At 41.3% G+C, this 25,163-nt stretch overlaps 1 protein-coding gene across 1 annotated transcript in view; it reads right to left on the bottom strand.

Annotated features, from left to right (window-relative positions):
* LOC131365034 (proprotein convertase subtilisin/kexin type 5) overlaps window positions 1–24,953 on the bottom strand; it is a 28,049-nt gene extending 3,096 nt beyond the window's left edge. The window contains exons 1-15 of the mRNA XM_058408606.1: window positions 24,627–24,953; window positions 21,729–21,932; window positions 21,007–21,075; window positions 20,791–20,833; window positions 19,076–19,221; window positions 18,186–18,380; window positions 16,332–16,418; window positions 15,911–16,109; window positions 14,795–15,018; window positions 14,195–14,437; window positions 7,059–7,304; window positions 5,201–5,399; window positions 3,724–3,929; window positions 1,675–1,775; window positions 905–1,076 (exon numbers count right to left, since the gene is read on the bottom strand). Coding sequence (XP_058264589.1) covers window positions 905–1,076; window positions 1,675–1,775; window positions 3,724–3,929; window positions 5,201–5,399; window positions 7,059–7,304; window positions 14,195–14,437; window positions 14,795–15,018; window positions 15,911–16,109; window positions 16,332–16,418; window positions 18,186–18,380; window positions 19,076–19,221; window positions 20,791–20,833; window positions 21,007–21,075; window positions 21,729–21,932; window positions 24,627–24,840 — 2,548 coding nt within the window. The 5' untranslated portion in view covers window positions 24,841–24,953. The remainder of the gene's footprint in view (window positions 1–904; window positions 1,077–1,674; window positions 1,776–3,723; window positions 3,930–5,200; window positions 5,400–7,058; window positions 7,305–14,194; window positions 14,438–14,794; window positions 15,019–15,910; window positions 16,110–16,331; window positions 16,419–18,185; window positions 18,381–19,075; window positions 19,222–20,790; window positions 20,834–21,006; window positions 21,076–21,728; window positions 21,933–24,626) is intronic.
* Window positions 24,954–25,163: the final 210 nt, after the last annotated feature.

Here is a 25,163-nt window from a genome sequence, read left to right as displayed (position 1 = left end):
TCCTAGCTCTGTGGTGGTGTTTTTGTGTTGAACTTGTTGTTGTATGTTTATGTAGCACCAGGTCCTGGAGAAACGTTGTTTCATTTCACTATGTACTGCATCAGCTATATGTGGTTGAAATGACAATAAAGCTAATTGAATCTTGAAACTAACAAAACTAAGATTAGTTAGCAGAGGGTGTACTTTCTCCACCAACTGAGGTTGACCAACTAAACTTCCTGAGGAAATGCTGTGCCTATTCTACAGGGCTACCACTGAATCCATACTGTGTTCATCAGTCACTGTCTGGTTTGGCTCTGACACTTCACTGGACAAAAGCAGAATTCACAGATTAGTTCAGTAGGTCAGCAGAGGGCACCTGTACATGTCTCAGGCTGAGATAATCATAAGGGACCCCTCACACCCTGTGTACAGTCTGTTCAGACTCTGACAAGCAATACAGACAGATCAAATCGAGGACTGCGAGACTTCCTGTTAGCCAGAAAGATTCTGAACACCATCCCATTACCTCATTCTATACTCAAATTTCTCTACGTTGTACAATACTTTTCTTTAACTAAATGGACAATCACTGCACTATAATGTCACTTTGTCACAGGCCAATGTGTCTATTTTATATGCTTGGTCATCTATCTGTCTTGTCATGTTTGCATTAGTCCAGCACTGATGCCCAGTGGCTGTATATTAAATGTTCACTCTTTGGTTTGCTCTAAACTGGTAATAATCTCAGACATACTTGCCTAATAAAGATGATTCTGATTCAGAGAGGAACCAGCTGACCAACAAAAAAAATCTCCATTATGTTAAAGATACTTCAAATAAAGTGAAGTACACTTATATATTTAATTAAGGACCTTGCACAGGTTCTACCATTTCCTTTTAAAGAGGTGAACTGAGAGCACACCTGAAGCTGAGTGACAGAGGCAGCAGTTCTTCGCAGGTTCTTCAGGCTGGCAGCAAACCACACAGCGCCGGCTCACAGCATGTAGTCCAAAACCCGAGCGGCACGTCACACAGCTCTCAGGTCCGAGTCCAGAGCAGTGCTTACAGGATTCATCACAGGCCTCACACACCTCCTGATCAACACAATTCACACAAACACTTCTTCAGTAAATAACAGCATGATACTTTAATATTATCTTAACAAATATACAGATGAGTTAAACAAAATTAACTGAAGAATACCAAACAACAATGCAGTCTTCCTGACTCAGTTCCATCTCCCAGCCTTTTCTACGATCTTTATGTTGTTTTGCCTACAGCTTGTGTGTACAGTCAACTCATCAGTCAAATTCAGTGAGAAAAGGATCAAGAGATAATTTTTTGTTTAATATAATAAGCTGTGCATGTGCAAGTTTGCATGTTCTCCCCGTGCTCCTGAAGCTCCTGTTGTAGGGGGCGAATATTGCCCTCAGTGTGTGCACAGGACAAGTACTTTAAACTACACCACGGAGCAGCCTGGCATGAAAGTAATGAATGACGCAGATCAAGAAATCATGTGCTTTCTTAACGTCTTACACCATTTTATTGCCATCTTAGCCATTTTACTGCCGCAACGGTCTTGAATAAACGTGTTGAAATTCGTACTACAGTGTACGCTGCTGTAAATATCACTATAAAGCAACAAGAATTAAAACACTCTGGGACACACACACACACACACATGGTACACACATTTTGAGAATAGTAGTGTCCTTCTTCACAGCGAGGATAACACACCCCTTCCTGTAAAATACTGCCCCAGTCGCACGTCAGACAGCTCTGAGGTGTGTTATCTGCAAACACACATATTTACAAAGAGTCATTATGTGAACAGGACAGCAAAGGTCAGCTGAAGGAATGGAGCCCTGGAGCCCAGTATGATATGATAAGGAATCTGTATAAGTAAAGATAAATAAAAATGCAATAGTAACACGGATTAGATTATTAATTGTGTCCGTTTCCTGTAACTGTAACTAGCGTCATGCACTCGGTGATAAAGGTTATTACGTCACTGTTTGACCATTATCAGCTGTTTGTGATAGGAACAGATGGAAAAAATAATCTCCTAGCTGATCGAGGTAAATTTCATACTTCTTACATTATTGGGTTTTTTTGTTTTCAATCATATGACTTCTGAAATGAATGCCTTTTAATAGGAGGTATACTAGTTACAGATTTCACATAAAAAAGTATAGCTTGTTTTAAAACACAAGCTGCTTCTGTTATGTGAATGTGAACCCCATACATTTCTAGAATTTATTTGGTGTATAACACAAGCACATATTATTATAAACATTTTAAAGTGAAAAAAAGGAAATGACATAAAAACAGTAGTAAACGAATATATCCTTGTATATGCAATCTAACCATTTTTTATTTATTAGGAACACCTGTACACGTGCTCATTCATGCTTGCACCAACCAGACATAACATTATGAACACCTGCCTAATATTGTGTTTGTCCCCCTTTTGCTGCCAAAACAGCCCTGATCCTGATTCTGAACCAGCATTAATTCTTCAACAGTTTGAGCAACAGTAGCTCGTCTGTTGGATCGGATCACACGGGCCAGCCTTCTCTCCCCACATGCATCAATGAGCCTTGACCGCCCATGACCCTGTCGCCGATTCACCACTGTTCCTTCCTTGGACCACTTTTGATAGATACTGACCACTGCAGACCAGGAACACCCCACAAGAGCTGCAGTTTTGGAGTTGCGCTGATCCAGTGGTCTAGCCATCACAATTTGGCCCTTTTGGTCAAACTCTCTCAAATCCTTACGCTTGTCCATTTTTCCTGCTTCTAACATCAACTTTGAGGACAAAATGTTCACATGCTGCCTAATATATCCCACCCACTAACAGGTGCCATGATGAGATCATCAGTCTTATTCACTTCACCGGTCACTGCTCACAATGTAATGTTTGACTGGTGTATATTCAATCAGCCAAAGCTTTAGTTAAACTTCACATCAAACAAAATGACCTTGGTGACATTCATAGTATTTCGTATTAGCATTTTATGAGTATTTTCCCCATTCAGGCTCAACATGAACATTAACTAAAGCTCCTGACCTTAATCTACATGATTTTATTTTATTATTTTATTTTATTTTTGGATGATTGAATATTTGCATGAATTAGCTTCAGTGTAATTAATGTCATCTGCAGCTCTTTAACCTGCCCATCACCAGAAAGGGACCATCATATGACCACCGCTAATCCAATATTATTTGGTACTGGACCATTCTTTGCAGAGCAAATGAACAGACCAGGTTTACTGTGTATACTTACTGTGTCACTTAACTATTACAGTTAATATTAAATTACAGAAGTATTTTATAGTATCTGTTACAACTCTGTTAAAATATATTCCTGCTAATGCAAATAGAACAGGCAACTAACTGTTCTTTGTTAAAAACGCTATACAAATAAAATTTAATTGATTTGAACTTGTTTTGTTTTGAAAGTAAACTATTAAAACATACCTTTTAAAAGAGGAATTAATTCAAAATGTTCTACAGAAACATAACCAGTAATTAAGTACACTATCAGTAAGTAGAGCAGTTTTAAGAGAGTTAATTCTAACAATGGCTTCATACCGTACTTAAGTCAGTGATAAGACTCACACAAAGGATATCAACATATTACAAAATCTGTATTAATAACAAAGCCTTCTATTTTGTACACATACCAGCTATTAATACAAGCATCAGTCTTATTAAGGTCCAAGAAGCTTGTACCTGAGCAGCTCTTGCAGCTAGTGTGACACTGCGTGCAGGTGTGTGTGCTTTGGTAGAAACGTTGAGGACAGTGCTCCACACACACTTTGGTGCCCTGAAGCTCCAGCAGAGGTGGGACACAGACCAGACAGGCATCCAGTCCCGGGCCTGAGCACATCTCACAGGATACATGACACTTCTCACAGCGCAGACCTGTACTGTAGTACCTTGTGAAGAAAAGCAGAAGTAATCAATATTTGGTCAACCACACTTCTGAAATTCTAGATCATCTGAAGAAGAAGAACTGAGGGCCTTAATTATCACCACATTTACATTACAGTGGAATTCTTTTCTTCACATATCAGGAAGTTGGGGGTCAGAGCACAGGGGCAGCTATGATACAGGACCCATGGAGCAGAGAGGGGTAAGGGCCTTGCTCAGTTGCCCAACAATGGGGCTTGAACCCTGACCTGCCGAGCAACAACCCTGAGCCTTAACCACTGCCCCATCTGGATATATTTATCAAGTTGAGAGGAACAAAATGAAGGCAAAGATCAGCATTCTAGGCCAAGCCTCAGTTTTACTGTAACTTTAGTTATTAAAGAGGCTTCAAAATACATTTACTACAGATAAAACCTGCCCATAAAAGCTGTTTAAAAAATAAATAAATAAATTGTTGTTCACCAGCCCGTAAAGCTTTTGATACAAGACGATTGTATCGATGTCACATATATTCAGTAATATAAATGTGTCATAATGTCACCTGGAACAGTGATTTCTGCTCAATGACAAAGCACCTGCTGGGTGTACCAGGTAATATCAGGTGTATGTATTTGCCCAGCCTTACCTATTTACCACAGTCTTATCAAATGTAAATCTCATTCGATGATCAAATCAGCTTGAAGTTGAGGAGTCTATATTATATTTATCACTGACATGACATGGCTAGTGACACAAAACAGCACATTTAACAAATTATCTTTGCTCAGTAGAAATAAAATGAAAGAACTAGATCTCGTGTTAATTCATTGTTTGACATACTGTTCACTAGTATTTTTTTTTTTACATGATAAAACATTTAAAAGGAAAGGTATTTTTTAGGGTAGTTAATGACGCCCACTGCAGTAATGCTCCTCATAATTAAAGCAGGTCAAACAGGATCTACAAGGAAAGGTATGTTTCAGGGTATTTAATAACGCCCTCTGCAGTAATGTTTCTCATAATTAAAGCAGGCCAAACAGGAACTAAAAGGATATATACTTTCTGGGACACCGAGCTAATAATGCATGTGTTATAAAAATGGGATTTTCTGAAAAGAAAGTCATAATGAGAGAACATTATGAGACAAATAAATCTATCATTAAAATCATTAAACATTCTCTTGATATCTTAACTAAGTTTGGCCAGTGCTATGTGAACTGAAGAGGAAGAAGAAGAAGAACTGAGAGCAAGGAGCCTTTATTAGGGAAAGAAGAAGTGTGTGTGGAGTAAGTTTTACCCTGTAGGACAATGGCGCACACACAAGTGTGAGAGCAGGTGGAAGTAACCAGGAGAGCAGCTCAGACAGTCTTTAGGAGATGCTCCAGTGCATGTGGCACATACATGATCACAAGGCATACAGAACCCCAGCTCAATGCCATCAGCTTCCTCATGAGCGCTGTATGTGCCTAGTGTACACTCAGTCAGACACGAGCTATCTGTGAAAACATACCTGTGTTATCTGGATCAAGAGATTAAATGAAGAAAAGTAGAACATACAAAATATTAACCATCAAAACTCTTCCTTCTTCCCGCTCTTTAATCGCAAAAAGCAAGCTAACAGCCAAAAGTCCGCCTTCTTTCTGCTCTTTGCTTACACAAAGCAAACTAATGCTATTCAAACGCATCTAGTTGAATAAATACAATCTTAGTGTCATTGCAAAGTACAGGTACATAGCACTGAAATGCCGTAACTGAATATAAACAAACTGTAAACAAACTTCCAATCAGACTGTTAGTAATGCAGGACTGTACCTAGCTGTTTATCAGGTGATTATTTATCATTACTGCTAAGATAAAATAGTGAATGTGTTACTGTTAAAGTCAACTGTTAAAGCATGCAATAAATGTACTATGAATCAGTGAATTTGAGTTCAGTGTGGGTTTATTATCAGTAAAGAAGTAATGAAGATAATCAAACAAAACAAAACAAAAAATACACACACACACACACACACACTGGAAAGTTGCCTAATCACAGACTTCCTACCTTTCTGGCTTGCCAATTTCTCTTTTAAAAAAAAATACCATCCCAAAATGCATACTGTGGTAATTAACACAATAACAAACAGAAAACCCAAAACAAATGGGTTACTGCAAAGGGCACCATTTAAACCCCCCCCCCTTTTATGCTTACCTTTTTATAGGGGCTTTTTTTTTTCTTTTTTACCTTTTTATAGGGTTGTTTTTATTACAACGTCAACATTATATATTATACTTCATTAAAAAAATTTGTTTGAATGGAAAATTAATAAAATATCATGTTTATAGTCACAAATAAAAACCTGCCAGTTGCATCAAAAACCAGTCCAAATTTTATCAACCCGCCCAATGCCTTTTTTCCCGGTTAGATATCACCAAAATGAGCCCAATTGTCAGGGAACCTGCCCAATCTGGCAACACTGCAAGTGGATGCTCCACCCCCATCACGTGACTGCTGCTGAATTTACAAATTGGGTTGATCTGCTCCAAGCTCCTTGATTCTTTTCTTTCCTTCATCTGATTCTTTTCTTTCCTTCATCTGATCACCTCATGCTGAGCGATACTGAGACTCATTGAGAATGGTCCAATCACATGAGGCCAAAAATATAAAAACAATATTGATTCACTAACAACAAAAGTGGGCGGGTTTAAGGACAATTTGAGACAAGCCAATCAGGCTAACTTTAAGGGGGTGGCGCCCCAGCACCCCTATTGACCGGCCGCCACTGATCATCATGCAATAGCACAAAAAATGCCAACTATACATCTTTCTGCCATAATCATCACTCAGATATTATGCACATATTTTTTTCCCATTAACTGTTAAAGTTTTTGCACAAATGGCTAAATTAAGAATACTGAATTAATTGTTGTCTTTTAATTCTGAAAAAAATAACCCCCAGATAAAAACTTGCACTCATTTCACAACTGTATAGATAAACAGCAAACTGATTCGAATATTACACTATAAAATGGTTAAGTTCTATGGGATGTGTATTCAGTATTGCTGAATAAGTTTTTTAGTAAGTCTTTTGTAAGGCACAACAAAAAGTCCTTTACTCATGACAAATTACAAAAACACTTTTCAACTGCTGAGTGAAATGAATGACTCTTACTATGGAGATATCGGGGCAGGGCACATGTCTGGCAATCTGTAGGCTCAGGTCCCTCACAGGACTGGCAGTGATGATGGCATGCCTGGCATGTGAACTGGTTGGTGTGGAGGAAGGTTCTGGGTGGGCAGTCTGAGTCTCCGGTCACACCACACATCATGGTGTTGGGGTCGAGGGCTAGACCTTTCACACACTGAGTGCACTGGGTGGGCTCTGGACCTGTACACAGTGCACATGTCTGGTGGCATTCTAGAGACATGAGAAAACAATATGGTTAATACGCAGCTGTAAAGAGTGGTTATATGGGAAACTACAGACTTCTTGCCAGTTTCCTCTTACTTCTCTTATCAGTAAAGTCCTTCTCTACCCACGGAAATACACAAGGTTCCTGTTTCTTGTATTATTCTGTGTAAACTCTAGAGCCTGTGGAATTTCCAGAACAGTATCTGAATTTCTACCAGCATATCTGCTACCAGCCACCACGCCACAGTTAAATCACACAGATAACACTTTTTACCATTTTGATGTTTGATGTGAACATTAACTAGAGCTTGGGATCTGTATTTGCAGAACTAACTAAATTTTGGATAACTGCCCAAATGAACAGGTGTACTGGTCATCCTACTGAAGTGGACAGTGAGTCCATATACTGTTTTGTTTTGTTTTATTGCTGCATCTTCGGTTGTTAAAAAAAACTTCAAGTTGCTTTCATTATTTTATTTTATTTTATTTTACCTACCCATAAAAGCTACTGTTTGAACATGGATGTTCGATTGGATGGATGTTCGATTCAACAAGGCAGTCGTTCTGCTCGATGACACAGCAATTCTCTGAGTCTTATCAAATGTAAAGATCATTACCGTCTGTCAAATGAGCTCCATGCTGAGAAGTCTATTTATATTCAGTGCGTACGGATGTGACATGGTCAGTGACATGAAAGGGCCCAGAAGAGAAATTATGTTTGCTCAGTAGAGTTAATACAAAAGAACATCGGGTGTGTACAGATCATTGTTTAAAACTGACTTCAGTAGGAATGTTTCTCATAATTAAAGCATCTAAAGCAAAATCACAGTGACTTCCAAAAGGAAAAAAAATATTTTCTGAGAAATACGTCTCAACACCCACAAAGTCCACGTTAATTTCAATGTTGTAACAACTCTCTAACAATGCATTTATTATTTGTTATCAAATCGCATGTCATTTTTAAAGCCAGAGAAGAATGAAACTCACGTTAACTGCAATTCTAACTCCCAGCAGGCACTGCAGCAGACTGCTCTCACCCAACACACCCACACACACACAACAACTCCCATATCACCCACTTGAATACACCTGTGTTCAGTCACTTTCACACTCACTCTTGCTGTTTGTACATAGTATTTCCTCGGGTCATGTTGTTGTCAAAAATCATTTGTAGTCTGCGTAAAACTGAAGTGTGGTTCAAAATACATCGATTCAGGACAAATAGAAATTTTAGTTTTAAAGAATTATTTCGTGATTAGGTTTTACTTTGGGGAAGTCTGAGCCTCAGATGTCACACCCATGAAGCGTTGGCTGAATGTCTGATTCATACGGCAGACAGAATTGGAAACACCTCTGTAATTTTAATGTCTTCATCTGATTGGTTGGATTCTACACAATGTGTGTAACCATTTTTCACGGTTTGTCTGGAAACAAAGCCTATGTGATACTTTACTTCCCTCATGGAAGAAGAAAGCTGTCACGTTTACAGCTCTATAACGAGCGTTTATGAGGATGAGCTAAATGTTCAATTGTGTAAAGTTCATAGTATAACCTCATTCATTTGCATAATTTCTTAAATAAACCTGTGGTTCAGCAGCTGTTTATTTTTGTAGCGTGTGTCTCTAAGCATGATGATGTACAAAACAAACAGTTATTAGCTGAATTACTGCCAGTCAGAAGATATCTTGGGCAGCCTTGGAAGCAAACCTTCTGCTGCTATTTGTTCACACCTGTAAGGACGTACTCGAAACAGGTGCAGCTGAATCCGTATGCAGATCTTTATTATCCAAAACGGCAGGCAAGAATCAAAAGTCAAAGTGGCAGGCAAAAAGGGTCAAAACTGGTAAACAAACACTATAGAACCGAAACCGAAACTCTAGGTAAGCCAGGAACAAGCAAGGATCATACACGGAATAATCAAGGCAATCAATGAGTAACGCTCAGTATGCAATGCAGAGATCATGATACTTCGCAACAAAGGGCAGCGTGCTGTTTAAATACCTGAGTACACCGTAAGTCAGTTCAGTACTCTGGTGTTCTGGTTCAGTATGCTTCGTTACAGAACCCCCCCCTCTAGGAACACCTCCCGGTGTTCGACAACGTGGGCGCCCCCTCGGGTGAGGAGCGGGTCAGTTGGGGAAGCTCTGGTGAAATTCTTCTATGAGAGATGGGTCAAGAATGTCCTGAGCATTTACCCACCAATGTCCGGGCCGTATCCCTCCCAGTCTACCAGATTTTGGAGACAGCTACCCCGGTGGCAGGAGTTGAGGATGGTGTGCACCTGATAAGCGAGGGAGCCGTCAATGTCCAGCGAAGGAGGTGGTTCAATGATTGTGGAACTGGTAGTCTGCGGATCATGGAAGGGTTTCAGCAACAACACATGGAAGGTAGGCGAGCTGCAGTAAGATGCTGGCAGATCAAGGCGATAGGAAACCTGGTTCAACTGGCATAGAATTTTAAACGGGCCGGTGTACTTGGGGCTGAGTTTGTGACATGGGAGCTTAAGTCTTAGGTTCCTCGTGGGGAGCCATACCTTCTGACCCACTTGGTATGCTGGGTGTGGGCGTCGTCACCAGTTGGCCTGGATTTCCTGTCGTCGGATTGCCCTCTGGAGGCGAACATGGGCTCTTTACCAGACCTCTTGGCTTCGCCTCGACCAGTCGTCCACTGTGGGCAAGTCGGAAGGTTCTCCGGACCACGGAAACAACGGAGGTTGATAGCCCAATACACATTGAAACAGAGTCAAGCCAGTGGAGGAGTGGCGCAGTGAGTTTTGCACATACTCAGCCCAAGGAAGAAACTCACTCCACCGGTGCTGTTCTCGGCTACAATAAGTTCTGAGAAACCGTCCGAGTTCTTGGTTGAGTCGTTCGGCCTGGCCGTTGGACTGTGGATGATAACCTGAGCTGAGGCTGATGTTGATCCCGAGTTGTTTGCAAAACTCTGACCATACTCGAGAAGTAAACTGAGGGCCTCGATCAGAGACAATATCCTCGGGGAGGCAATAATGGCGAAAGATGTGCTGGAAGATGGCCATGGCGGTTTCCTGTGGGTAAACTTCTCATGGGAATCAACTTGCAACTTATCACCACCATGACGGTGGTAAAGCTTTGAGAACGTGGAAGATCTGTCAGAAAGTCCACTGATATGTGAGACCAGGGTCGAGCAGACCTTCAGGTAGCTGGCGGCTTGTTCGTGATTGTGCACAGGCTGAACATGAACGGACATACTCTTCGACATCACGGTGGAGTGAAGGTCACCAGAAACGTTGGTGTACAAGCTGAGTGGTTCTATGGATGCCGGGATGTCCAGAACTGAGGCTTTCATGGATCCACTGTATTACTCTCTGGCGCAGAGCTGAGGGAACTTATACTTTGGCTGGTGGGCAAGCTGGGGGAGGAGTTTCATTCGCTTGGGCTCGTTCGATTTCCTCCATAATGTTCCATTGAACTGGAGCTACTAAAATTGATGGTGGGAAAATAAGTTCAGGATTCACTGGTGGATCTAGGGTCTCATGGATGCGAGACAGGGCATCAGCTTTCCTGTTCTTGGATCCTGGACGATATGAAACAGAGAATTTAAACCTTGTGAAGAATAGAGCCCATCTAGCTTGATGAGGATTGAGACGTTTTGCTTCTTGGAGGTAAGACAGATTTCCCGAACTCCCTCCGGCCAATGTCTCCATTCCTCCAAGGCAGCCTTTATAGATAACAGTTCCCGATTACCCGCGTCATAATTACTCTCGGCTGGTGTGAGTTTTCGGGAAAAAACTTTAGGGATGTAGGATGTAGGGATGTAGTTTTCCGGAGTCTGGTTGCCGCTGGGAGAGCACAGCTCCTATGCCACAGTTGGAAGCGTCCACCTCCACCACAAAGGGCAGTTCCGGGTTAGGATGGCAGAGTACTGGGGCAGAAGAGAAGCAGTTCTTAAGTCTATGAAATGCGGATCTGGCTTGATCAGTCCATTTTATTATCTTTGGTTTACCTTTCAGTAAGGAAGTTAGTGGGCTGGCTATGGAGCTATAGTTCCTGATAAATCGTCGATAAAAGTTAGCAAATCCGAGAAAGCATTGTAGCTCCTTGATTGAGGTAGGTTCAGGCCAGGACATGATGGCAGATACCTTTCCTTGATCCATCTCCACTCCTTTATGCGAGATTACACATCCGAGAAAGGTTATAGATGGACGATGAAATTCACATTTTTCCAGCTTTACATAGAGATTGTGATCTGTAAGGTGTTGGAGGACGGCACGAATGTGGGAAACCTGTTGCTCTTGGCTGGCAGAGTAAATGAGGACGTCGTCGATGTAAGTGATGACGAATTGGTTGAGCATATCTCGGAACACCTCGTTGATTAGAGATTGAAAGACAGCGAGAGCACTGGTAAGTCCATATGGCATGCGTGGTATGAAATGCTGTTTTCCACTCATCTCCTTCCCTTATTCTAATAAGGTTGTAAGCGCTGCGCAGATCAAGCTTTGTGAAAATCCGCGCCCCTTGTTCGAGGGCTGCGGGAACCAGTGGAAGGGGATAAGGATATGGAACAGTGATTGCGTTTAGTCCTCTGAAGTCAATGCAAGGTCGCAGGCCCCCGTCCTTTTTTTCCACAAAGAAAAACTCCACGGTGGCCGGAGATGTTGATGGCCGGATGTATCCAGCGAGGGCCTCTTCGATGTATTCTTCCATAGCTCGTTTCTCAGGGATAGACAGAGGATAAACGTGATTCTTGGGTGGCATGGTGTTAGGAAGAAGCTCTATGGCGCAGTCCTAGGGTTTATGTGGCGGTAACTTAGTAGCCCTTTCTTTGCTGAAAACTTCCTGGAAATTCTGATATTCCTTGGGCAGTGATACTTGGAGCGATGACTCTGGACTTTCAATGGAAGTGGAGAGACATGGACGGGTTAGCTGCGTAACGAAACAGTTCTCTTGACAATGAATGGACCATTCTCTTAATTCTCCCTTTTTCCATGAGATAACTGGTTCATGAAGCTGGAGCCAGGGGAGGCCGAGGACGACAGGGTTGGATGGTGAGTATATGACATAGAATCTCAATTTCTCAAGATGAAACAGTCCTATCTGAAAGTCTATAGGTGGCGTATGGTGAGTAATGAGGCCCTCCCCAATGGGCTGATCATTTATCACAGTAATTCTTAAAGGTGAGGGGCACGGGATGCTGGTCATGCCGAGCTCAAACCGCTGTTGATAATATTGACCGCAGATTCGGAATCAATCAATGCAGTGACAGAAAAAGGCAGGGAGTGAAAATTTAGAAGCCAGTTTTACGAGTTCTACCTGGGTGGGCTTCTCAGAACATTGTAAGACTTGATGACCGGGTTGTCCGCAGTAGAAACAGAGCCGCAGCTGTGCGCGACATTCGGCTCTCCCTCTGAAACTCACGATCTCTCCAGTTGCATGGGCTCTGCGGTTTCCTCTCTTGGGCTGTAATATTCCATAGTATGGCGGGGCGTAGTGGCTGGAAGTTGATGTTGGTGTTGGAGATTGTCGAGACGGATGGCGGTGGAGATATACTGTGACAGTGTGACGTTGGTATCCCGGCACGCCATCTCTGCCTTTAGATCTACGTTGAGACCCTCGCGAAACACTGCCACTAGTGCCGTCTCATTCCATCTCGATTGTGCCGCCAGCATACGGAACTTGATCGCGAAATCCGTCGCCGTATCAGACCCCTGATGTAATTCCAGCAACTGTACAGAAATGTCCTTTCCTTCCACCAGGTACTCGAACACCTCTTTAAGCAGATTAGCGAAGTAGTTGGCCGAAGACTTCACCTGTGGATCCGAGTCCCACACTGCCGAAGCCCAGTCTAGTGCTCTTCCCATCAGCAGAGACAGCATGAAGGCGCACCTGATGATTTCACTGCCGTAGACTGCAGGCTGCTGCGCGAAGAAGTTGTCACACTGACGCAGAAAGCCATGGCAGCGATCGGCGGTGCCATCAAACTTCTCTGGCAATGCGAAATGTGGTAGTTCACTGCGCGAGGCTGGTGCAGGTGGAGCAGCGGCTGCAGGGGGCTGTGTCTGTAGCTGGGCGTTACCGGCTTGTAGCTCAGCCACCTGATCTTGGTAAGCACGCTCAGTATGCAATGCAGAGGTCACGATACTTCGCAGTGAACAAAGGGCGGCATGCTGTTTAAATACCCGAGTATACCGGAAGTTAGTTCAGTACTCGGGCGATGGATCCCTCTGGTGTTCTGGTTCAGTATGCTTTGTTACAACACCCCATTCCAGAAACTGCAAACTTAAACTGTAATGCTTAAAATATTGTAAGCTTTCAATTTGCTCTTCTTCACTCTTTGGATCAGACTACAGTATATTGAGTTAATTTAATATAACAATATTTTTAATAAAAGAAAAAAATAAAATAAAAAACGTTAATGCTTTTAGTTTCGAACTAAGTTTGTACGGTAAACATATGACTTTAGATCATACACTATGTTGCCAAAAGTTTTGGGATGTCTGCATTTACATGCACGTGAATGTAATATGGAGTTGTCCCGCCCTTTACAGCTATAACAACTTCAACTCTTCTGGGAAGGCTTTCCACAAGGTTTAGGAGTGTGTTTATGGGAATTTCTGACCATTCCTCTCTAGAAGTGTATTTGTTAGGCCAGGCACTGATGTTGGACAAGAAGGTCTGGCTCACAGTCTCCCAAAAGTGTTCTATGGGGTTGAGGTCAGGACTCTGTGCAGGACAGTTCCTCCACACCAAACTCACTCATCCATGTCTTTATGGACTTTGCTTTGTGCACTGGTGTGCAGTCATGTTGTAACAGGAAGGGGTCATCCCCAAACTGTCCCCAAACCGCACTGTGCTCTGCTTAATTATTATTATTATGTACTATAATTATGCCTGGAATAAGGTGTGAAGTATCCTTACCCTGGCATTCCATGCTGGCAGTCTGGTAGTAGGTGCCAGCGGGGCACTCCTCTGCACATGTGCCTTCATACAGCTTCGGAGCCAAAGTGGAGCAGCTCTCACAGTCATCAGAGAGAGGCCCCGAGCACGTAGCACATGACTCATGGCACTGCACACACACACCCTGGTCCAAGTCCTCAAAATAACCCTCTGGACAGCTGGCTTTACACAGGCCATTCAAAAGCAGGTAAAGAAAAGTACATCCTGAAAAACACATCCACAAAGAATACCCATTAGAGAGATGGCCTAAAGCTGGAGTGTCCAGTCCTATCTACAAAAGGCCGCTCTGGGTGCGGGTTTTTTTCATTCCAACCAAGCAGAAGCCACACCTGAGTCTGATGAAAACTGATATCAGTTGATTAAACAGGTGACTGGAATGAAAACCTGCAGCCCTTTGAGGAGAAGACTGGACACTCCAGACACACACAACACCACACACACAACCACATACACACATTCCGATTCCGTGATGCTCCACATGATAATCACTCGTGCTTGAAATGAAGGAAAGGAAATATTTCTATACTGCTGTTGCGTGTGTGCGTGTGTGTGTGCACTTACTAGTGCATGTACTGCTATCAGCGCAGGTGTCACAGTGAGGGCCACAGCGCCTGCATGTGCCATCCTCAGCAGCATACGTCCTCACTGAGCAGTTATCTCTGCACATGCCATTTTCCAGGAAACGACCATCTCTACATGCAAGACACTGAGTTCTGCTCCCATCACAGGTCAAACAGAGGTCATCACAAGGCTCACACGTCCCCTCTGCTGTCTCAAAATAACCGCTGACAGGACACACACACACACACACACACACACACACACAAAAACACAGATGCAAGAGTAATTTGTAAAAGCTGACCAAAGTCGTAGTTGTTTTCTTTGCTTGATTCAGGCTGATAATTTGAGTCTTTTAAACCAGAGTAACATGACTACAGGATATGTTTACCAACATGGTTGTTCTATACATACATATATTTTTGCTCTAACATGTTTTGCATGGTTAATTGCAAGGAGGTGATTATTGACTTTTTATTGGCTTTTTATCACATTCAACCAACTCAAATATCATTCCCTAAGATTGGACTGTGCAGAGCACCACCTTCTAACTGCTTAACAAATGTAAATGTTTGTTATAGCTCACTATTTTAATATTTGTTCAGCTGTGCTGCCCACCTGAGCACAAATAATGAATGTTACAAGGAATCTTAACTGTTTGTCAGGGCCAGTCTACCATATAAGCTGAAGCTTATATGGCATTCTTATCCTTATTCTGTGTGCAGAGATAACATTCCATAGATAGCACAAGAGATTCTTGCACTCCTCTTCGGTTAAAAGTAATAAAAGCTGTAGCCGAGTGATTAAGGTGTTAGATTGGAAGGTTGTGAGCTCCAATCCCAGCACCAACAAGCTGTATAAATGGAATAAATGTAAGGTCATCTGGATAAGGATGTCTCCCAAATGTGAATATACGAACTAAATCAAATAAGCTAAGTAAAAAAAATTATAATTAATATACTGGGTAATAATATTACATAATCTTCACATAACTTCTCTGTCACCCACAAATGCTGGCACTGTTAATGAAAGGTCCCTGAAAAACAAACTATTCCACAAACACAATTGCGCTAAATGAATCACATAAATAGCTAGGTTGAGGGACTGTTAATTACTTACTCTGGACACTCTGACCAGCAGCTGCCCTGGAACAGAAAGAGCTGATATGAACCACTCTGACAGCTCAAACACTGGTCTCCACTGTCACATGTCTCACAGTTAGTCGAGCACCTCTCACACTGATGACTGGAGCTGTTCCCATAGAAACCTAATGGACAGTGCTGGACACACACTGCCACCTGCTGCTCCAACATGTACCCTACACAGAACAACAGTGAGAGACAGAAGTGGAAAAACAGAGAGAGAGAGAGAGAGATACAGAGATTCATTTTAAGATACTGCAACTCAGACTACAATACATAAATTTGCAAATCACACATTCAGAGAATTAAAGAAGTTATTGTTAGTAGAATACACTGGTAAAGCTTCTTTACTTAACAATAAATAAGCAAAAAAACTGAACCTGTCTTCTCTACATTACCAGTTGCGCAGGTGGTGCAGTCTTGTGCTGCTGGACCATAGCATGTCCTGCAGGACGCATCGCAGTATCGGCACTCATGAATCCCACCTTCAGACATGAAAATATGACACCACTGACTCTGCACCATATTAAAAAATTCCATTTTATATAGAATTTTTTATTTTTAAGAGTACCAAAATGTTGTTCTATGTACAATGTAACTCAAAATACTCCGCTGGTATTTGTTCATGTGTTCTAATAAATACAGGGGAAAAACACTAAAATATGAGACAGAGTGGAGGTCCTGTAAATTCTACATTCTTCTAATATTACTCTATGGAAGCATGCACAGAGTATTGGTACTGATGGCCTGTAATACAAACACTGTTTACTTAATAAATTACACGACATGCAACAGTGTCCAGCAGAGGTCAGGCTTGCACTATATGCAAATTTTCAGGCGTTCATTTATATCCTAGAAACTCACCAATCAGTAATAACCTGCCATTAAAACTGGTTAATGGTGTGTAGGTCCACCCTGTGAGCAGCAGAACCTGTCAGTAGTGAGGTCTGGCCTCAGTGAAATGGACTTGCTTGTCCATTTACATATACACCCTTATCCAGAGAGGCTTGCATGTTATCTCATTCTTTTATTCAGCTGAGCAATTTAGGGTTCAGGGACTTGCTCAAGAGCCCAGAGGTGGCAGCATGGTGGACCTTGGATTCAAACTCATAACCTTCCAATCAGTAGTCCAGCCCCTTAACCACTAAGCTACCACATCCCACATCTGTTATCCAGCACATCCAGGTGATGCTTGAGTGGATGGCGGCCAAGTCAACACCTCTTTATCATGTTCCTCAAACCATTTCTGAAGAATTTTTGCAGTGTTGCAGGGTGAGATTATCCTGCTGAATGAGGCCAGTGCCATTAGGGAATACTGTTACCATGCAGGGTTTAGTTAGGTGTTGTGTGTCAAAGTAAACACAGAACCCAAAGGTTTCCCAGTAGAACAATGTATTCCAGAAACACCCCAAAACACCTGCTGTTGTGGAGATTCTCCGACCCAGTCGTCCTGTCAAAGTCACTCAGTGGTTAAGGTGCTGGGTTGCTGATCGGAGGATCGGGGTTCAAGTCCCAGCACCACCAAGCTCCACTGTTGGGCAATTGAGCAAGGCCCTTAACCATCTCCGCTACAGGGGCGCTGTATCATAGCTGCCCCTGCACTCTGAGCCCAACTTCCTCAGCTGGGATATGTGAAGAAAAGAATGTATGTGTGGCGATAATAAAAGCTTCATACCCTAAAAATACCCTCAAAATAGATGAACTTCAAGAACTGACTGCTCACTTGTGGCCTAATGTATCCCACACCAGGGATATAAAGTTGCCATTATAACCAGATGATCAGTGTTATATATATATTTGTATATGCATACCTGATAACTATTGGCTTTTAATAACTATTGGTATTTCATAATTTAACATGTCTTTAATTTGTTAGTTTTTATTTTTTCCTATTTTTCTATATATATTTTACATATATCCCTATATTGTTCATGTCCACACACTTTAATTTTACTCTTTTTTCTTTCTCCAAATGTAGGACAGTCATAAAGAAACATTTCACTACATGTCTTATTGTGTATGATTTTGTATGTGATGAATAAAAAATGTGAATTTTAATCCATGTGTAGTGGCACAGAAGCAAGATACAAAAACAAATATTTCAATCTGTTTACTCAGACAGGAGGGTGGACTTTGTTGATAAAGAGATTTATTAATATTACTGGATAGATGTATTATAATTCATGTGTAATAATTCCTTAGAGGCACTAAGACTAGTGCTGTCATAATTTTGGCACTCTGGTCATACTTACTATCAAAGTATTGGCCCTCAGAGCAGCTGATGATGGGACACCTCCCATAACTGGGACGATTCCAGCCCTTGCACCTGTCACAGTCTCTTGCTCCAGGGCCATGGCAGGTTAGACATGAGGAATGACAGAGCTGGCAGCGCCATCCTCTGGCATCTCTAAACATATCCTGGGGACACTCATTCACACAGGCACCATCTGAAAGTTAAAAAATATATAAATAACCCATTGAGCTTCTTAAAAAGCAATTACAACAAAGAGATCACACATTCAGAACATATGGTATTTTATCTATGTTTTCTTTCTTTAACTTAATCCAAATCTGTATGTCTTCATTGCTCTCAATTACATAACAAACCTTTATTCTCATATTCAAATCCAAATTTTATCTGTCTCACACACACACACACACACACACTACATGCAGTGAAATGCTTTTCGACTGTCCATGTCATAAAAGGAAAATAAACATCGAACAAAAGCTTACAGAGAAATCAAATGAACGGTACTGTTGCGAAGGGAAGTATATAAAAAGAATATTCTTATGGATTTATCGTTAATCTTGTCTAATACGTATGCTTTCTTTCATCTGTGTGTGTGAGGGTACATTCTCCATGCATTTCAGGATTTCGAGTGCCACTGCACTGCTATACACAGCACTGATATGCGATTCCTCACTTTGCATTTTGCTTGTTTGCATTCAGTTGTAGGTGTGTATTTCCAAGTAAAATGAGTATCATGACCCCAATGCACTTGTGCTCGCTTTACCATCATGATCACACATACACACACACACACACACACACTTATACACATTATTAAATCATAAAAAGGATTGTAAGCTGTAAGAAATCAGAAATCAAAATATTTTTTGCGGAAGATGCTATACACACTGTGGAGGAAGTGGCCCGGCTGACAGGTTAGACAGAGCGTCTCACTCCTGCAGTCTAAGCAGGACTCTGGGCAGCTGAGACACACACCCCTACTTGGCTCCTTGTAGCTCCTCTGAGGGCAGTGCTGGCGACACTGGTGTCTGTACCTACACACAGAGAATTAACAGCAAACCAAATAATCCACTTCAAATCATCACTACTAGGTTCATTTTTCAGTAATTTATAGTAAATTCTGAATTAAATGATTGAAGATAAAAAAGAAGAATAAGCTGTGACTATAAGGAGTTACCCAGACAATGCAGGTATTACATTATGAATAGGATGTGCAGGTTATATGTCCTCTTTAAACAATAAACAGAGGGAATAATAATAATAATAAGTTATTTTAAAGGTCAAATGGCCAGCGCTCCACTCCAGCTCTCGCCTTTCTCTCCCAGGCTGAGTGGTACAAAGAGACGCCTAAGGCAGCCTGTTGAACTGGGTGAACAGTAACCAGAGAACACAGTCCGCCCACATACTAGAGAGTAGACTAGCACCTACAAAGCATCTCACTGAGTGTAGCTGCACTCCATTCAGCCAAGCTTCAAAGTATAAAAAAAGCTCAAACCCACCGCTCACCTCTTACATTGTCACAGAATCATAAATTTGGTGAGCAGGGGAATATGTCGCCTGCAGAAATGATGAATCCTTCCACTCACTGAAATGACTATTGCATTACAAAACAGGTCAGAGGTCACATGAAAGATAACAATGTGTGCGGATCTCAATACAGTGATGTCACATACAAGACAATGTGAAAAATGGTTTCATATTTAGGTTCGACTAGAGAAAGAGAGAAAAGGGAGAGCCTCCAGCATGATGTAATGTTTGCTCTTTTCACTTCTCTATGGAGCAAAGACTCCAGTACTGCTTGGCACCTCCTGCTGTGTTGCTGTGGTGCTGGAATTAGTAAAGTAAGAGCAGCCCATCGTTGTTGCTTTAGTACACAGCTCTCCAACAGACACACACAGAGAAACACAGAGAGAACACCAGGGGGAGAAATCTCTCAGTGCAAATACTCATCTGCTCCTTCACTGAAGAATCCGGTGCATCATCATTTATTTGCTCATGGCAAGTGTTTGTGGGTCACGTTTCTTAAGTAGAGCAATGATTATACACTACTGTCTAGAAGGACGATATATGAATCATTGCAGTGTTTCTGGCAAAAAAAGAACATTTTCTTTGCCCTTTCATCTGGTTCTTCACCTTTCAGTAAACCATGTGAGTGGACAAAGGCTCTATAGCAACAGAGCAAGCACAAGGAAAGCATGTGAAAGGTTGGTTCTTCATTAGTGATGACTCTGATGACTCCAAACCACACAGAAAGACAGAACAGGGAAAAAGATAAGCAGGGAAATCAAGAAAGAAGAATGAGAAAGTCACAGGGAAAATGGAAAACCCCTAAGAGGCAGGTAAAAGCTTAACAAAGAAGTGCGTTGATCTCAGGTAACCAGGCTTGACTATGTGCCAATAGAAACCTGATGCACACAGCAGGAAAAGGCCATAACAAGAGGCAGAATCTCAGAATCTGGGATTTGTGCGCTTGCCTATGAGGCACAGCATTCCATTAGAGCAGATAACCGTAAAGTACATAAACACCTAGACTACAGCACGCTTCATATGAACACACAATTTGTCCACAAGCCACAAAATGAAAAAGTAACAAATCAACTCACAGGAAGTAGCCATCTGTGCAGCTGTTACAGTACTCTGGGTCATCTGGTGTAAAAAACAGAGTGACAAGCAAACATTTAAAACTATCCATGACGATGTCACTTCACAGCTACTTATAGAGGAAGAACTAAATTATGATCAGTATTTAATTTAAATTGTACCGCTTTTTATAAGTAATGACAGATATCCTCAGTGAGACTGAGTAATGTCTGATTTACCAGCAGAGCAGGTGCTGCAGCCGGTCTCACATTCAATGCATTCTCCTGAGTCTGGATCCTGGACCTGACCTGCGGTACAATAAGGAATGTGATGTCTGTATAAGAAGCATCAATACAAACCCACATAATGTGTGTAAAAATGATATGTAAGAGAAACTAGAAATGTCCATCCACCTATCCATTTTCTGTGAGACTTAAAAATGAACAATGATCCAAAATGTAATGTCATGTAAAATAGACTGCCTGTTCACCTAAAGTGGGAAACATCCACATGTCCCATGAACAACGTACTGTATATTTCATTTATATTAATATTGTACTATAGAGACCACACCATACTGCCTGATATTAATACATATTAAAACTGATATCATTTTTTAAGATTTTAAATGAGTTCATTTTTAGCAACTGTGTGATAATAGAAAGAAAAGGCCTGCAGTTAGAAGTAAATAACCAACAGTGTGGTGTGACATGACCCTGGTGTGGAGCCTGGATAACTGGTCAGAGCCGTACTTTTAAAGAAAAGTTAAAGAATTGACATTTCCTGACCAAACAGAAACTAGATCACAACAACAACAAGATATAAAGAATATGTACAGTATAAAGAGCCTCAAACTTATCAGACCCATTTTACCTGATAAGCCAATTTCTTCTCCTTACTTGACTCTTCTTGTTCCAGGTTCATGACAAAAACATTATACTTGTGCAAATGGATCTCTTACCCACACCACAGGGCACTGGCAGACAGATTCCACTCTGGACTTTATATCCTTCCCTGCACTTGGCACAGATGTTGCCATCCACACAGATCTCACAGTTGGCAATGCAGGGCAGGCAGGTGTACTGTTCTCGGTCAGTGTAGAACTCCCGCGGGCAATGGGCTCTGCAGTGGCCCTGGTATAGAAAGCGCTCCCTTCCGTCCTCATCTGGAAAGGTCATTAACACCCAGTTAATGTTTAATGTTGGTCAGTGATGCAAGGCTGTTGACATTAAATGACCTACACCAGTGAAGTGTGAGATTTTCTTATAAGAGTAAAAAATAAGACAGGGATTAAATGCTAGTCGTAGGTTGTTGTTGATGTCAAAGGGCAGCCTCTTCCCAAACCGCAAGCTCTATTTCTGTGTAACAGACCCTGTAGTGTATGTGGAGTATGTGCTTAATAAATTACAACATGCCATCAGTGCTAACATCCAAAAACTTAACCGAGTGACAAAGATCACAAATTCACAGAATGACATAAGCACCAAAATAAACACACAAAAACCTCAGAGATTTTTCTTTTCTAAATTGGAGACCGTCTTTAGTTTCAAATGAATACTAAATATGCGGTTAAAACGGAATGATAAAAAACTAGCAATAATAAATAAGGAGCTTGATTTTTTCAAACCACGATATCGTCATCTGTCTGTGTCCGTCATAAAGTTTTCTTTAAATAGCAACAGTGGGGGTGCTCCGACTGGCACACTTTATCAGGACTGGTAAATAAGTAAACAAGGGCAATCAAGAGTGAATGTCATTGACAGTGTGGTCTTTTTTAGCAGTCTTACTGTATGGCCACCTGCAGTGAAGACACCCTGGGTTATCTGAGAAAGCCTTAAAGCTATGCAGGCATTCTGGAAGGACTGAAATGCTGGCAGTTCTTGAAGCCTTCTGGGGAAGAAAATGCAGAAAGAAGCACAGTCTTGACTGTTGCTAGATACACTGGGGCTTCCAGATTTTTCTTGAAGGAAAAAAGATGACCATCATTATATGGTCTGTGAAACTCTGTATGGTTCTTTCCATTTTATACTTCAACATGGGTATGTAAAATTTAGGATAAATCTATTCTGAAGCCTATTACAAGTCCTTCTTTAACTAATGTTTGACAAAGAGTAACAAATAAAGTATATAAAAAGCAGGAAATAGAATTTAAATCCTAAACCAGCTCAATTAAGTGTTATATTACTTTAAGTTTTAATTAGTTACTGTCAAATGTCCAGTGTCTAATGGGCTGCTTCAAGTCCAACAAATTCTCATCATCCTTTGGTTAAAATCTCATTTAAAGTCCTTAAAGAAGACTGCAGAATAAAAAAAAAGGAAGATCTTGGGTCATATCCAGTACTGAAAGATTTTTCTTTATGCTTTCAGTCTGGTGCTGGGTGGGGCGTCTGTTAATCATTGGTAATCTTAAGCAAATGTGACTCAAAAGTCAAGTACACTGAAGTAATGAGTAAGTGTTAAATAGCTAATCTACAGTTTGCTATTCTTAACTAGACTCTAGAGGAAAGAAAAAAGGTGGAGAAAGCAGGAGCAAACGCTAAAGTATCAGATACCCTGAAAGCTCTGACTCTTACAATGGTTCTCTGTTGACTATTAACTGGACCGTTAAAGGAATACTTCGAAGTTGCTCAACCTAAACTCTATCTACTGCTTCAGTTGTGTATTCAGAGATGAGAGTGTTGTTACTGTATCCTTCCAGGCAGCTTGAAACAGTCTGGCCATTTTTCTCTTCCAAGATGGTATACACCCTTAGAACTGTCGCTCGATCGATGTTTTTTGTTTTTTGCACCAATCCGGATCAGCAGTTTCTGAAAAACATTTCAGAACCAGCTTGTTTTGCACAGCCACCAACCACACCACCGTAAAAGTTTTCCCAATCTGAGTAACTGAACATGAACTGAAATAAATAAATAAATAAATAAATAAATTTATTTCATGGCACTATTGCCTGGTTAGATTACTGCTGTACAGGTGAATTTGCTCTAGTTGATTATTTTACTCAAACTTTACCGTCTGCCCCTACAGCTGCCCTTAGACTTCCAGTATGAGGGAACTGGGAATCATCAGCTGCTTCAGTTTCAGTTGAAGGAAAAGTGTTGAAACTGACATTATGATGAGAATCATGGAGTTTTTGCATAAGATTGCCTAAGAAAGAAAGAACATTGACTTTTCTACTCCTTTAACACGTTTTCCACTATACATCTCTACGTTTGGTCAATCAAAGACACACTGATGCATTCCTAGTAAACATTAGCGTTACTAAAGAGTAACAAAGAAACGGGAAAGGGCTACTTCTCATTGTTTCTCCTGTGAATACATACAATAGTGCTTCCCTCCAACTCAGAGGCAACAACCCCCATTCATACCCCTCCAACAACAGCTAAAAATACATGTGGAGGAATTTAGGAAGTGAGTCATGATCTTAATGTTGATCTGTGGCATGAGAAATGAATATAGTCCTTCTGGAAAGTCTAAGTGTGTGAGCTTGAGTGTAACAAATAACGGATAACACCAGTTAGCCTCCTGCTACCGAGGCCACCTTAAAGATGCCCCGCATACCTATAAGGACACTTTTTAAAAACAATTTCACTTGACAAACATATGTTTATGACAGTGCGGAAAATACATGTAAATTAAAACTATTTTCACTTTAGTGTGAAAGTCTTTACTCTTTATTTAAAGAAGGAGGAAAAGAAAGAAAGAAATCGGAAGACTCGGGCGCATGCGCAGAAGAGTTCTATAGCAATTCCCAACTGACTACGCGATGTGGACAACTTCTAAAAGTTTATTTGCAGCGATCACACTGTGCCTTGCTGAAAGACATTATTTTTAAATAAGTAATGCGTGTCTAATCTCTTACCCGATCCACATGCGGTACACTGGAAGAGTTCATGGCCCTCACACTCGGCGCAGGTGGGATGGCACGAGACGCAGCGGTTTTTAAAAGCGAACTGACCGCTGGGACACGACACGGACGACACCTTTGCTTGTACAGAAATGAAAAGGCAACTCAGCTGTAATAATAAAAGCTGCCTGAAAACCGCATTCATTTTTTGCGGAGCCCGAAAACGCATTTTCAGTGCGCAGAAATCTCGGCTTTGCACAGCGGGTCGGTGCGATGCGGTGTGTGCTAAAGCCAGCGCTCCGGCTTCATAACAAACCCTGCTTCTGTACACCAGTTACAGCGGATTGGTCAGAATGACTGCGGGTCCACCTAGAGTCCAGCTTCCTTCACCAACACTCACTGCAAAATGTTGAAGATTAGAAGATGTTTTAGTCTTTGATGTTTAATATATATATATAACATCTTGGGTCATACATACATATATATATATATATATATATATATATATATATATATATATATATATATATATATATGTATATATATATATAT

Source organism: Hemibagrus wyckioides, linkage group LG14 (genome assembly GCF_019097595.1).
Source record: "Hemibagrus wyckioides isolate EC202008001 linkage group LG14, SWU_Hwy_1.0, whole genome shotgun sequence".
NCBI lineage: Eukaryota > Metazoa > Chordata > Actinopteri > Siluriformes > Bagridae > Hemibagrus > Hemibagrus wyckioides.
This window is presented reverse-complemented; position numbering and strand designations above follow the sequence as displayed.